This window comes from Oreochromis niloticus, linkage group LG8 (genome assembly GCF_001858045.2).
Source record: "Oreochromis niloticus isolate F11D_XX linkage group LG8, O_niloticus_UMD_NMBU, whole genome shotgun sequence".
In the NCBI taxonomy this organism is placed as follows: domain Eukaryota; kingdom Metazoa; phylum Chordata; class Actinopteri; order Cichliformes; family Cichlidae; genus Oreochromis; species Oreochromis niloticus.
The window spans coordinates 3,028,086-3,042,666 of NC_031973.2; the positions used below are offsets into that span (position 1 = coordinate 3,028,086).

The 14,581-nt window shown below is 44.0% G+C and overlaps 1 protein-coding gene across 1 annotated transcript; it reads left to right on the plus strand.

The window, feature by feature from the left end:
* The first annotated feature begins 606 nt into the window (after window positions 1-606).
* On the plus strand, window positions 607-14,263 carry dpysl4 (dihydropyrimidinase like 4). Its single transcript, XM_005471489.4, has 15 exons — window positions 607-763; window positions 2,916-3,004; window positions 4,932-5,116; window positions 5,189-5,353; window positions 5,471-5,532; window positions 5,612-5,692; window positions 7,075-7,143; window positions 7,238-7,358; window positions 10,269-10,425; window positions 10,504-10,645; window positions 10,809-10,893; window positions 11,560-11,645; window positions 11,733-11,912; window positions 12,032-12,197; window positions 12,317-14,263. Exons 1-15 carry the CDS (start codon window positions 725-727, stop codon window positions 12,406-12,408), a joined length of 1,719 nt encoding a protein of 572 aa, XP_005471546.1. The 5' UTR covers window positions 607-724; the 3' UTR covers window positions 12,409-14,263.
* Window positions 14,264-14,581: the final 318 nt, after the last annotated feature.

Genomic DNA, 14,581 nt, shown 5'->3' on the forward strand with positions numbered 1-14,581 from the left:
AGTTTAATAAAAACACAGCATTTTGTAATGACAGCAGCATCTGCTCAGTTCATAGACTCGAGATGGACTCGGAGAGAAATCAGTTTAAAGCATTTAAAACTTTATAAACACTTTAAAGCATTTGATCATTTTGACTCGTTGCTGTTAGTCTGAACTAGAACCAGACATCATTCTGAGGAAAATGATGAAATTTGGAGATGACCGTTGTTTCAACACTGACTTCAAAACTGACTGCTGTAGATGAGTCAGTGAACAAATTGAGCCGTGTAGTGATAAGCGTCCGTCCTCTTTACTGCCCGAGGCTGCAAGAACCTCGCATCTGACCAACAATTTCATTTGTACAGATCCACTCCTCCGTGTGACAGATGCAGCTTCCGTGATGTCCGCCCTGTGTTTATGAGCTATGACGCGCCTCAGTGTGTTACAGCAGCCGTTTAACTTCACACTGGATCTCCACATTACCACTCTCATCTCGAAACTTCGACTTTATTCAAAAAATGATCAATAGTATATATTTTTTCTTAATGTGCCTCCAATACTCGTACTTTTACTCTGATTACTCTCAGAAGACACGTTCGGGAGATTTACTTTGAAGCTCCCACCGGAAGCTGTGTCAGGCTGTGTTGTCGGAAACGTGACGTCAGTGTCGACGGGCGCAACAATAGCTGGCTGTGTCTGTGCGCGTGTGTGAGCGGATCAATCAGCTGATCACAGATCGATCGGGATGTCGTTCCAGGGCAAGAAGAGCAGCGCGAGACACGCGGTAGGTCCACCCGAACCGGGCCGAGCCGGGGAAAACCGACCGGTGATGCTGCGGCTCCGCCGGTCAGTCAGAAGCAGGCAAGCACCGAGGCTGGGAAGCGAGCCGGGCCGAGCCGGGCCGGGCGGGGCGGGGCGGGGCTGATTAGACACGTCTACCTCGGCCTGGCTCGGCTCGGCTTGGTTTGCAGAGGTCACGGATGCTGACAGGTTTTTTCATGCTGCGTTCAGGGGAGGTCGATAAAAATGCACGGGTTAAAACCTGAGCCAGTTCCAGTCCTGGCACAGCACGGTTTGATTTGTCTCAGTTCACCTGTCAGGTGACAGGATCCACGTTTTACACGTGTTTTTAAAAACAGTTCATCCGTCCTGCTTACCTGTAGCAGTGGGAGGGGCAGCATTGGGCCTATCCAGGTAATTCAGGGTATATCACCATGATGCTGGAGACCTAACCTGCTCCAGAGCAGAGATCACCAACTCACCAGCACTAACCAATCAGATCTTTCAGAGCTCAGACAGTTGGAATGTCTGAAGTGTTTTAGTTTAAAACACTAATCTGCTGTTTTTTCATATTTCTCCATACTGGCGACTTTATTTCTGTAAATGTATTTTTTGATATAGTGAAACTGCGGGACCGCGGTTTCACCACTTTGAGCCACGCAGCGTATTTTTGTTCTTTGTTTTTATTCTTTCGTCAGTGCGATAAACCCGAGTGAGGCTCCAGGCCACAGGAGAAAACTACAGCTGGCCTAAATGTTCATTTTAATCAAACACTCGATAATCGATAAAATCCACCCGTGCTCACCAGTTTACCTCCTTTACTTCCTGCTTCATATAAACTTTATTCACACAGCAGCTTGTTTACAGTCTGACCGCAGTGTTTACAGCACTCACACATTCTTTATCTCCCTTTGTAAGGTCAGGTGACTGCACATCAGCTAAAAGCTGATTGGCTCTGAATGATGCTAGCATACATTAAAAACATGTAGACAGTGACAGTCGTGACAGCTCGCCAATCACCCACACGCACAAACCAAGCTAGCTGGTATCACCTGATAACTTACCTCCACCCCGCTGACCAAATTTGGTCACTTCGGGGACAACAAAAACAAACAAAAATGATCTAGAGTCTAGTGGGTGACGTTGGGGTGGCAGGCTCCATCTTTCATACTCTCTGTGTTGTATCACGAGATTGGATTGCACCAAACAGATGTTCAAGTTCAACAAATGCAGGCTTTCTTTGAGTTACTCCTCCAATCAGGGACCTCGTCAAAGGAGATGCACATCTGTAAAACTGTGACTGCAGATAATCGGCTGAAATTAATGATCAGAGTTCAGTCCACTCTGAGGTCATCGTCCAGGATTTGCCATGACAGTGGGTAAATAAAGAGCACAGCCTCCATTTTAATCTAGAGAAACACCGGCTTCATCTTCAGAACCGGAGAGTCGTTTTTACCTGTCTTACGTGGATAATAACAGTAAATGTGTAATATGACATCATATAATATACATTTTATATGTTATGAATATTATAAATATTCACTCAGGCTGTTGAGGCAGCCCAGCATAGGGCACACAGGAGGTGACTGAGGGCAAAGGCATGTTATTCATGCACACAGACACACCGAGTGCTAATGAGGGGAAACACCTGCAACATGCAAAGTAAAAATAAATACAAGACATGAGACTATCAAAATAAAACAGGAAAGAACATAAATGCCAAACACAGAGATAAAGACTAGATCAGAAGCTACAAGGGGACCCAAGGAAGGCAGGAAACAACTAAAACATCAGGAATCAAATAAAAACTGTGACCCTGCCTCCTGACCAGTGGTAGTTTAGATAGGCCCCAGCCCCAACTTAATAAGGACAAGCGGAACGAGGATCATTTTGTGAGGAAGAAGAGTCACATGACCTTGAAATGCCTCTTTAAACATGAGCGGGCTCAAATTCTAAAGCAGAGAGTCAGCATTACCAGAAAGATGATAATGTGGTGGGAGCTGCTAACTGTGACTTGTAGGTTTTGTGGATCCAGCTAACTCAAAGAAAGCGTTCTCGTGTTCTCGTGGTGGCCACGCCTCTCCTGTCGACCCCGTCTGAATCTGCAGTCAGAAGCTTCTTTCCTATGATCTATGCACCATCCTCTCTGTTTCCAGGGCGACCGTCTGATCATCAAAGGAGGAAAGATTGTCAATGACGACCAGTCGTTCTACGCTGATATCTATGTTGAGGATGGGACCATCAAGTAAATATATTCTCTTTTTTCTCACTGATGTAATCATTCTGATTTAAAGAGGAACAAACATGTCCTCGTGTTCCACACATGGTAAACGAAACGCGCAAATTCACCGAAGAAAAAACATTTTCCTCATCTGAAGAAGAACATAGCCCTTCATGTTTGAAACCAAGTGTTCTTTGACTCAAAAAGGTCAATATTTCAGATATGTATTGGGGTTATTGGTTCCTCTGATGGAGCATGTGCAATGTATTTTCTGTAATTAGTTTTTTTTTTTGTGGGGGACATTCGGTCATTGAGAAGACTGAATTTCGCTGTGATCTTGAAAGTTCATTAATATTTGTTCACGTTTGTACTAATGCTGACACCCTGGATTCAGAGCAGGAGAGGCAGTTTCAGTGGAGTTTCTTGACAAATCATTTCCTCTGCGTCTCTGTGAGCTTTTCCTGAAACGTTTGAATCTTTGTGTCAAACCAGATGTTGTCATCCGAGTCATTGCTCACGTTTGTCTGTGATAGGCAGCACCTCTGACATGATGATAAAACTGTTCTCAGCAGATGTCTGTGGGAGCAGGAAGTGGATGATGGATGCAGACATAGAAACCCTTTTTCTATTCACTGTAAGTTTGTACCTCAGTTCTTAAGAGGCCATGAAAACATCAGAATTTGGATCATACTGACCTTCAGTCTAAAGGCTGCATCTGAAAACTGGTTTCCAGCTGTTTGGACTGCACTGAGTTCTTCACACATTCAGTTTATTCCATTTAATTTACTTTTGCATAAAATCTCACTTGTTGGGTGTCAGGTTTCTTCTTGTGGTCGGTGTGAATCACCTTCACTTTGTCCCTGTGTTTGAGAATCTTCATAATCAACCTTCTCAGTGTGGCCTAAGTATCTCTTCATCCCGTCGTGGTGCTCTCTCCAAAAGAATCAGCTGTCCACACTGAGGAACTCCTTTGTCCATTTTTATCCAAAAACCAGCACATCTGGTCCTTCAGCCTCTGCCACTTGAGGGCGGCTGTAGCTCAGGTGGTGGAGCAGGTCACCTACTAATTGGAAGGTTGGTGGTTTGATCCCCATCTGCTCCAGCCTGCATGTTTTAGGCAAGATATCAACCCCCATCTGCTCTCTGATGCATCCACTGGAGTATGAATGTGTGTAAATGTTACATAGAAAAAAGGCTTAAAGTGCTCAGAAAGAGTAGAAAAGTCAATTTACAAGCTTTAGGGTGTTCTTCATGACATCTTCAAGCAAAAGTTTATCTTCCAAAGTTTTATTCCTAAACTCTCTTTACTTCAGAGAATCAGCATCATCTTGAGCTGTAGACAATCACAGCTCAGTCTCTGATAGAGCAGTCCTTCGTCTGCTTCTTCATCTTTAAAAAAGTCAAAGATGAGGTGCTGGTTTCTCTTCTTTGGCCATCATGAGCTCCAGTCGTCTTCTCCCAGGGTGTTCTTAGATCTGCTTCATTGTTTTTAACCTTTTGCTTGCTCGTCTTACCAGAGATGAAAACAAGAAAATCCAAAAGACCAGTTTACTGTAAGTCAGGGGTGTCCAACTCCAGGCCTCGAGGGCCGGTGTCCTGCAGGTTTTAGATCTCACCCTAGGTCAACACACCTGAATAAAATGATGAGTTCATTACCAGGCCTCTGGAGAACTTCAACACATGTTGGGGAGGTCATGTAGCCATTTAAATCAGCTGTGTTGGATCAAGGACACATCTAAAACCTGCAGGACACCGGCCCTTGAGTCCTGGCGTTCCCCACCCCTGCTGTAAGTATACTAGTGGTCTTCATCAAGCACCAGTACAACACAGCGAAGTATATTTCATCAGGTTACTCCTATAGTCAGAAGTCGAGTGAACATATTCTAATCGATAATTACACCAATGTTAGCTTGACCATCACACCTCGGACTTCCTGTCGTGTCCTGATTAGACAGATTGGCGAGAACTTGATTGTCCCGTCCGGCGTGAAAACGGTGGACGCATATGGTCAGCTGGTGATCCCTGGAGGAATCGACGCCAACACAAACCTGTACTCACCACAGAAAGGCCTGAACCCGGCAGATGACTTCTACCAGGGAACTAGAGCCGCCCTGTCCGGAGGAACCACCACCATCAGTCAGTAATCAATATTCGATCAATACCATCTGGCCTCAGTGTGATGTGCTAACAGTAAGCTGGTGTTGGCAGTGGACCACGTGCTGGTGGAGCCGGGGACTAGTTTACTAACGGCATTTGACCAATGGAAAGATGCGGCAGAGCAGAGGGCGTGCTGCGACTTCTCCCTCCATGTGGACATCACCCGCTGGCACGAGGGGCTGTATGAGGAGCTGGAGACACTCATCAAGGACAAAGGTCAGGATCGCCATTTAATAATCAATAAGCTCATTATCAATTATAGTCAGATATCGCAAGACGCAGAGGACGAACTGTAGTCTGGCTGAGTATAAACTGCAGTACTCTGTGTTTCAGGTGTGAACTCCTTCCTCTTCTTCATGGCCTACAAAGATAAGTACCAGAGCTCCGACTCTCAGGTGTGCAGACAGAGTAACTTCTCACTGATTGTTTCTTTTTGTTAGTTTTGCTTTCATTTTACCGTTGTCATGGTTTCAGCTCTATGAGGCCTTCAGTGTCCTCCGGGATCTCGGAGCCATCGCGCAGGTCCATGCTGAGAATGGTGACATCATTGATGAGGTAATTGAACAAAACTCTGACTATTCATTTAATAAAGAGCAGAAAATTGAAAGTTGGTGTTTCACAGTTAGCTTGAATCAGTTAAATTAGTCCAAACTAAGGATGAACATAATGCAAACAGAAGCTGGAGACATAAAATTGTAACTGTTTGTGCCTTGAGGTGACTGTTGATGTGATTTGGTGATATGTAAATAAAACAAAATCAAACTGAATTAAGTGTTGTAGTCAGAAGCAAAAAAAAGTTTTTGTTTTTTTTATTTAAGTGTTTCTTGAAGTTGTGCATAAAATAAAATGTACATTATCTGATGGCTTCCTTTGTTCTAAGACTCATATATGTACAATAGTCTGGGTGACCACCATCACTTCAAGTACTTTTTCTTCAAGCAGGTATGAAAAAAGAGAAAGAAAAGAAAAAAGAAACACAGAAACAAACATATCTACAGATAGATACAGTTTGTAACTATATATATCCAGAGAGAGAGCAATTGAAAAGCCAACACACTCAGTAGCAGATGGTGACATAGCATTAGTATATGTTATTATAACAAACAAAAACAAACAAACAAAAATTTAAACAACCATTCCTTCAATGATGAATATCAGCGATATCTGGCCTTATAGAACTCACATAGCGGAGCCGTTTTCCCCAATGTTTTACAAATTTCTCATTCTCAAAATTCACTAAAAAAGTAAACTTTCCATATTATGAATCTCAAAAGTTACATCAATCCAGCTGTTTAATGTTGGTGGATCCTGTGTTAATAATCTTTTGGTCAGTGCCTTTTTACCTGCAGCTAGCAGCACACCAAGTAAGTATTTATCTCTACCCTGTATGTCTTAGGGTATGTATCCTAAAAATATGGATTTGAAATCAAAGGGTAAATATGTACTAAAGATGTTTTGCATCACTTTATGGACGTCTCTCCAGTACCTCTTAATATTCTTACAATCCCAAAACATATGGTAGTGTCATAGTGTCGTAGTAGTGTCACACTATGGTATGGTAGTGTCATAGCCACAGTTCCTCCAACATTCACAGCTTCCATCATCATAATGCGCCTTTAAAGCTGGGGTGCAAAAAAAAGCTTTTGAGAACAGGGGATCAATTCTCTGGTCTGACACCCTGCAGTGAACCACTGCTATGGTTTAGGTGTGGTTCACAAATATCTTGTAGGTACACTGCTGCCTCCTTCCAGAATGTGACATCCTCTAATGACATGGCAGACAGAGATTTTAACACAACAAACAGACTCACACCCTTTCATTTTGTCATTTGGCTGTTTCTGGAGAATAAGGTTCATGCTCAGTTTCACTGTTTGGTTACCCCAGGCTTTAACTGGTGTAAATAGGTTTTAACTGGTATAAACTTGTTTGTGTTTCAGGAGCAGAAGAAGCTTCTCTGTCTTGGCATTACTGGACCTGAAGGACATGTTATATCGCACTCGGAAGAGGTATGCACACCTGAGACACACTCCTGTGCAGATTGTGGCTGATGTGTTGGCATGTTGCATATTTCTGATGTGTGTGTTTTTGTGTGTGCTTCAGGTAGAGACTGAGGCAGTGTATCGGGCCATCACCATTGCCAAACAGTCCAACTGCCCGCTGTACGTTACCAAGGTGATGAGCAAATCTGCTGCTGATGTCATCGCCAAAGCCAGGAAGAAAGGTGAGGGCGTCAGCTTCGTCCTTTTGGCCTTTAATCCAGATTTAACTGGTTTCATTCAGACCCTTATTTGGGGTCCTGAGCCTTCAGAGTCATCGTTTTGTAAGAGGGTGAATGCTGAGCTCAGCTGGTGGTCCTCCTGTTTCCTGGCTCACCCATCTCTACAAGGTCTTAAATAATCAGGCCCCATCTTATCTTAATGACCTTGTAGTACCATATCACCCTATTAGAGCACTTTGCTCTCACACTGCAGGCCTACTTGTTGTTCCTAGAGTATTTAAAAGTAGAATGGGAGGCAGAGCCTTCAGTTTTCTGGCCCCTCTTTTGTGGAACCAGCTTCCAGTTTGGATTCGGGAGACAGACATTATCTCTACTTTTAAGATTAGGCTTAAAACTTTCCTTTTTGCTGAACATATTAACAACTATTCGTCAATCCCAGGTCTCTCCTCTGGTTTTAGGACACCCTTGGCTTGCTAAACAGAACCCTCAGATTGACTGGGCACGCTCGGTTTCTGCCTGGAGTAATTTTTATCACAAAAACAGTTTGAATTCTGCCACTCCACCCATTCATTCCTCACACGTGAACCTAGTGAAGCCCCAGATCTGTCATCGGTCCCTCAGGTTTCAGTTGTTCAGTTTTTTCGTAAAGATCTGGCCATTTCACTTCCACCTAATGTGCAATAGGCCTTCTTCCCATAGCTTCGCTACCTACAAGTCATAGTTACAGTCTCACCAAACCTGAACGGGACGCCATGGAAAAATATATTACCAAGGGTTTCACAGCTGGCATCATTTGCACTTCCACTTCTCCTGTAGGTGCAGGGTTCTTTTTTGTAGAGAAAAGGACAAGTTTCTTTGTCAATCTATCAGTTACCAAGGTCTAAATAATATCACCATCCAAAACAAATATCCATTCCCACCACTGCTGTCTCCTCCTTTTAGATAGATTTTATTTTTTTTATTTTATTTCGAACATGCAAATATAACTGAAATAACAAGAGAAAAAATAAAAACCAAACTTAAAAAACGTCAAGTTTGAATGTTGAATTCCTACAGAGCACAACAGTGTTCTTTAAACTGCGAAACACCTAGCATCTCACTCCAAAGAAGAGGATGAGTGGAAGACTGCATTTAATAAAAATTTAGGACATTTTGAATACCTCGTAATGCCTTTTGGGTTAATCAGTGCACCATCTGTGTTTCAATATGACATCATTTAATCACGTGGTCTGTGACTTCCTGAACTGTTTCTTCTTTGTCTACTGAGATGATATACTAGATTTCAATCCAGGGGGGCCTTCTTCCCAGGCTTTAATTTCACAATTACTCATCGACCAGGTTCTCGGAATGTAAAGCCCGATTTTCTCTCTCGGTTACACTCACCTCCAAGATGAAGTCACTGATCTGAATTGCCAAAAGGGATGAACTTTATCCAGGTGGCGGTCCACCCAACCGGCTGTATGTTCCATCCAACATCCATTAATGAGTCATCCACTGGCTCCATTCCTCTAAGTTGGCCTGCCATCCCTGTAAGAACCGCGCCATCACTCTTCTTCAGTGCTCCTTCTGGTGGCTGTCCTTGATCAAAGAAGCCTGGTAGCATTTTTCTGCATGTCTTGTGTGTGCTCAAAACAAATCTGTCAGTTCACCTCCAGCCAGCCTCCTGCACCCTCTTACAACCTCGGAACAACCTTGGTCTCACATCCCAGTGGACTTCATCATTGGTCTGCCTCCCTCAGAGGGTAAAACAGTCCTTCTCACCATCATAGACTATTTTTCAAAGGCTGTACATATTTTTGCCCTCTCCAAACTCCAGTCTGCCCTAGAAGCTGCTCAACTCCATGGTGCACCATGTTTTCGGACTTCACGGTATATCTCAACACATTGTGTCACATCGTGGCCCACAATTTACATCTCGAGTCTGGAGAGACGAGCAGGTGAGCTTGTCTTCTGGTTTCCATCCACAGACTAATGGGCAGGTGGAGAGGGCAAGTCAGGAGCTGGAGGCTGCTCTTCAGTGTCTCGCATCCTCCAATAAGGCAACTTGGAGCCAACTGATTTCTTGGATCGAGTTTGCTCACAATTCGCTGACATCTTCTGCTACGGGTTTGTCATCTTTCGAAGTGTCTCTGGGCTACGTCTGTTTCCAACTTTGGAAGGTGAGATTTCCTTCTGTTCAACTTCATGTCCGTCATTGCCGCAGGATCTGGAGGCCCACTCGAGCAGCCCTGTTATGGACGAAAGAACAAAACAAGTTTCCTGACAGCCTTCGGTGTACCGCTGTTGCTACCTATCACCCAGGTCAGAAGGTATGGTTGTCCACTAAACACTTTCTTAGATTCTGACATTCTCAGGTCAGAATCTGATTAATACACCTAACAGAGATTTGGTCATTAGCCGGTTCCTATTTATGCTGGAAGAAGGCAGTCTCTGAACGTTTGTAACGTTGGGCTTCCTCCATATCTGGTCGCTTGTCTCCTTCGTTTGCCAAACCAGCCACTTACCCTCTGCTCCTGTTCACGCAGGAATCCTGGACACTGAGAGAGGTCTGAGTGACTGTTCTGGACTGTCAGTAGTTTGGGGCCAGTTTCTAGAGTTGTCGCTGGCCGCACCTGTGGCTTGGATCAGGAGCCTCTGGATTTCCAGCTGTCCTGAAACACAACATTTACATTTTTCTGGACTGGATTTTTTTCTGGACTGGATGTCGAGCTGTCTGAGCTTTTCCTTTGGTGCACTCTAACCACCATGTTCAAGTCATACAGAGAAAGGGGTCAACTAAGCCAGGATCAGTTTACTGTGACAGACTCCAAACAGCTCTGGGGTAACTTGTTACCATAAACAACATCCCCAGCCTCAGGTACTGATACTTTAAAAGCAACTTGGTGCCCTAAAGTTGAACCTCTTTGTCCACAGGCATGGTGGTGTATGGGGAACCAATCACAGCTGGCCTGGCTACCGACGGCTCCCATTATTGGTCCAAAGACTGGGCCATAGCTGCTGCCTTCGTCACAAGCCCGCCCCTTAACCCTGATCCTTCGACTCCGCAGTACTTGACCTCCCTGTTAGCATGGTAAGCATTACTGCCCCTCACCTGAACCATGGAGATGTCACAGGTGACCCTTACAGGTGCTTGCTGTGTGTTTTCCAGTGGAGACCTCCAAGTAACCTCCAGCGCTCAGGCCAGCTTTTCCACCGCTCAGAAAGCTGTCGGTAAAGACAACTTCACTTTGATCCCAGAGGGAACTAATGGCATCGAGGAGAGGATGTCGGTGGTCTGGGACAGAGCAGTGGTAAGAAAACTTGACCTTGGAACCCTGACCCTCAGTCCCATGGTATCATCAGTGTGAATGTGCTGCACGCCCACCCTGATTCTCCTCCTCCTATGCCTGATCTCCATCCCTCTGCTTTTACTGTGAGTCCCAGCATTCATGCTGTTTCCACTGTGTTTCTCAGGCCACTGGAATGATGGATGAGAATGAATTTGTTGCAGTAACCAGCACCAATGCTGCAAAGCTCTTCAGCATGTATCCACGAAAAGGTATGACGTCAGTTGCAGGTAAATGTTGAAAAGGATAAATACTCCAGATAAATACTGGAGACATGTTTCTGGGACAAGAGGACAAATTTCAGGGGTGTCAAACATAGGATAGGTCAGGTGAAGACTCCAAGCCACCTCATTGGATGGCACTGAAAAATGTGAATAAATATACATAAACCTTTTATGAGTGTTAACTGTATTTTCACAAGTCTAACAACTTTTTCTATTAATAAAGCCTCTCTTCCATGGCTATTCATACTAGCTCAAAGTAATTACGTAATAAATAAACAATTCAGTGACAATGGACAACAAGTTACCAGATTTTACACAAGTATGTCTTACAATTTAAGCCCAAAGAGACGTGCTGATAAATTTCTTTCATTTACTACAGCAGCACTTCTTTTTCATCCAGAAAAATTGAGATACACTGCTAAAATTGCTCTTTTTAATAATTCGATATCTCAGAGATTGGCATGGTTAAAACTCCTTTACTCTCACAGAAAAGAGAGTTTCTTTGGTTCAGTCCACCCAGTGTATGAGTTTGACATACCAGCTTTACATCACAAAACACTCCAGCCGTCCTGAAGAACAATCTTACAAAGTCTTGCAGCCCTTTGTTCCCCAAACATTAGCTGTTTTTAAGGATTGATGCTTCTGTGCGCTCAGGTCGGATCGCTGTAGGATCTGACGCTGATATTGTCATCTGGAATCCGAAGGAGACACGAATCATTTCTGCAAACACTCACAACCTGGTAACAACACCGCTGTCATATCAATCATTTACATCTAGGGTCAAACCTCTTTAAAACTTCTCATCATGATCTATTTTCTGTGTGCAGAACCTAGAGGTCAACATCTTTGAGGGTTTGGAGTTTCGGGGAGTGGCATCGGTGGTGATCAGCGGCGGACGAGTTCTTCTGGAGGACGGAAAACTCAACGTGACCGAAGGTTCAGGACGCTTCATTCCCAGGAAGGCTTTTCCTGATATCGTGTACAAGAGGATCAAAGCCCGCAGCAAGGTAACCGGCAGTTAGCGGTCGCTGAGAGGTAGTTAGTGACAGATGCATGGTAACAGCCTCCACCTGTCCAATAGGCTAAATGATCCAGTAATCTGGAGGTTTATTTCTTCCCGTTTCAGATGGCCGAAGCTCACGGTGTCCCCCGTGGAAACTACGATGGTCCAGTCCATGATGTCATCAGCATGACTAAATCAGTCCCACCCACCCCGACCACCAGGGGGCCCCCATGTCCAAAAACCCTGACCGGCCCCCGAAATCTCCACCAGTCGGGATTCACCCTCGCAGGTGGGAAACCAAAACACGTCTGCTGTTTTCTGGTCAATAATCCGACCAGTTTAAGGATAGCAATAAAAAACAAGATAACAGTGACACTGAAATGATCATCATCTTGTTTTTCTGTCCAGGAGCTCAGATTGATGACCACATACCACGGCGCTCTGCTCAGAGGATTGTGGCACCTCCTGGTGGACGATCCAACATTACGTCATTATCCTAAAACTGGAAGAATGAAACAGTCGCTGTGAGACTGTCCAACAGTCCTTACAATGACTACTAGCTCTTCATAATAGTAATATTTCATCATGAACTCAAATGCAACCCTCCAAACAACCCTACAGCTAGCTCCAAACAACTTAAACTACTAAATCCTAAATTGAAAGCTCCTGACTCGTTTAATGGTACTTTTATAAAGCTGTAGTATTTCAGCTAGTAGAAAATGGCAATACAACTCGATAAATACCAGTAAGCCCTGCTTACACTGAACTACTTCACGTTTCTAAGATAGCAGTACTCCAGCATATAAAAGCATCAAGTACAACTAAGACTGCAAGTTACTAAACAAGTATTACATCAGACAGAGTGGTACTTCTACAAGTACTAAAGCTACCTGACGTAAAGGATGGGTTATAAATTCTATGCCATTAGTACTTCAGCTAGTATTTAACCCAATACAAACCCCATGGTTACCACTAAGTACCACATCAGCATTAGAGCTGTTAGTACTCTGCCCTAAAACTACATAACGACTGTTTTACACCATACAGCAAATACTTTATTCTATAATAGTACTTTACCTAGAACTATGACCCGATAATACTTTAGCCTACTGAATCATTCTGCAGTAGAAGCCCAACAGCGAACCCTACAGTGTTAGTGTAACTAGTACTACACCCTAGAAACATGGTACTGAATGTTTTTGGTATTCTCATCTTCATCTCATTATTCGTCACTCCATCTGTTCTATCAGCTCTGATAAATGCAGTAGTTGTAGTTTCAGTCGTAGTAGCAGAAGTATAACCGAACATTTGTGCTTTCTGTAGTGCTTTTTGATTAGCAGGACTATGGTCATGCCACTTCATCATGAGAAAACTGTTGCAGTAGAACCAGTACTCCTTTCAGGTTAGGTTTCTGTTCCAGGTGGAAGCTCCTCTGGTTGTTTTCAGATGTTGTCTCTGACAGCTGGTTGTGTCAAATGCTTCTGCTTCCTGTTTGTTAGACAGGACTCGGGCCTGTCCGAGTGCCCTTCTAATTCATTCATTTAATGGCGTTCTGAAAATCTCCAAATCAGAATTAAACTCCTTCAGATTCACGCAGATGTTCTCTTCTCTGGCTGTGAATGGTGCTAAGAAATCCAGATAGCCTCCAAGTAGCAATCCCTACAAAGCCCCGCCTCCTAAAGGAGGCTAGCACAGCCACATAATATCATTACAGCAACTACAGCTTGATCTGATCACAGACTGCACATGCTCAGTAGGATTTCTGACTCTTTCATTGGACTTTACATAAAGGTCACTGTTCTCCTTCTTGGACACTGAGTGAAACACCGGGGCGAACGCTGAGCCATCAGTTAGGGTTATGTCCATGATCAGATCCTGCTGTAAGTATCCACCATGACCTCTGACCTTTGTCCTCTGATGACCTCAGATTTTTAACAGTGTGTTAGACTTGTACAAAGTTCATTTTGTATTTTTTACACTTTTTGTATCCTGGAAGTGTTAGCATCAGTGAGCTCACAAGTGTCCACGCAGCCCATGGCAACCATGTTTGTGGCAGGCTGTTGCTATAGTAACAAGATGTTGTTTTTCATCTGCACAGCAGCTGGTTAGTCTAGCATGAAGCCAGGCTCAAAAATGGTATCTGTGTCGTGCAGTGTGTTTCTGTAGCAGTCGAACATGTTCCCGTCCTTACAGGTGCACCGGAGCCAGCATGGAGGGCATGAAGTCCTGGTGCACACAGGTCACCGTGGCAGTGGCGTGTCTGTCATTGTTGTTGTTGTTTCTGTTGGTGAATGAAAAAATTTGTTCCAGATGTGATGAGAGCTGCATGAATAAAGGAGGAAGAGAAAAACTGACCATAGAGATGTCTGTTTCCTGAATGTGATGAAATCTTCATCATTCAGACTGAAGTAAGAGTGCTTTAGCGAGCAAACAGCAGAGACACTTAGTTTCTATGTTAAGCAGAAATCCAAACGGCACTCGGCCTTCTTCTGGTTTTGGATCCAGGTCCAGGTCCGTTCTTGACACCTTCCATGGTCCAGCTTCTGGGGGGATGTACCGAGTGTGTTGCGGAGTGCGAGGTTTAAGATCAGGTTCATTCTCCTAAAACTGGAGACTCTTTTACATCTTACGTCTTTTAAACAACAGCTTAAGTTAATTTAGAACAATGTCATT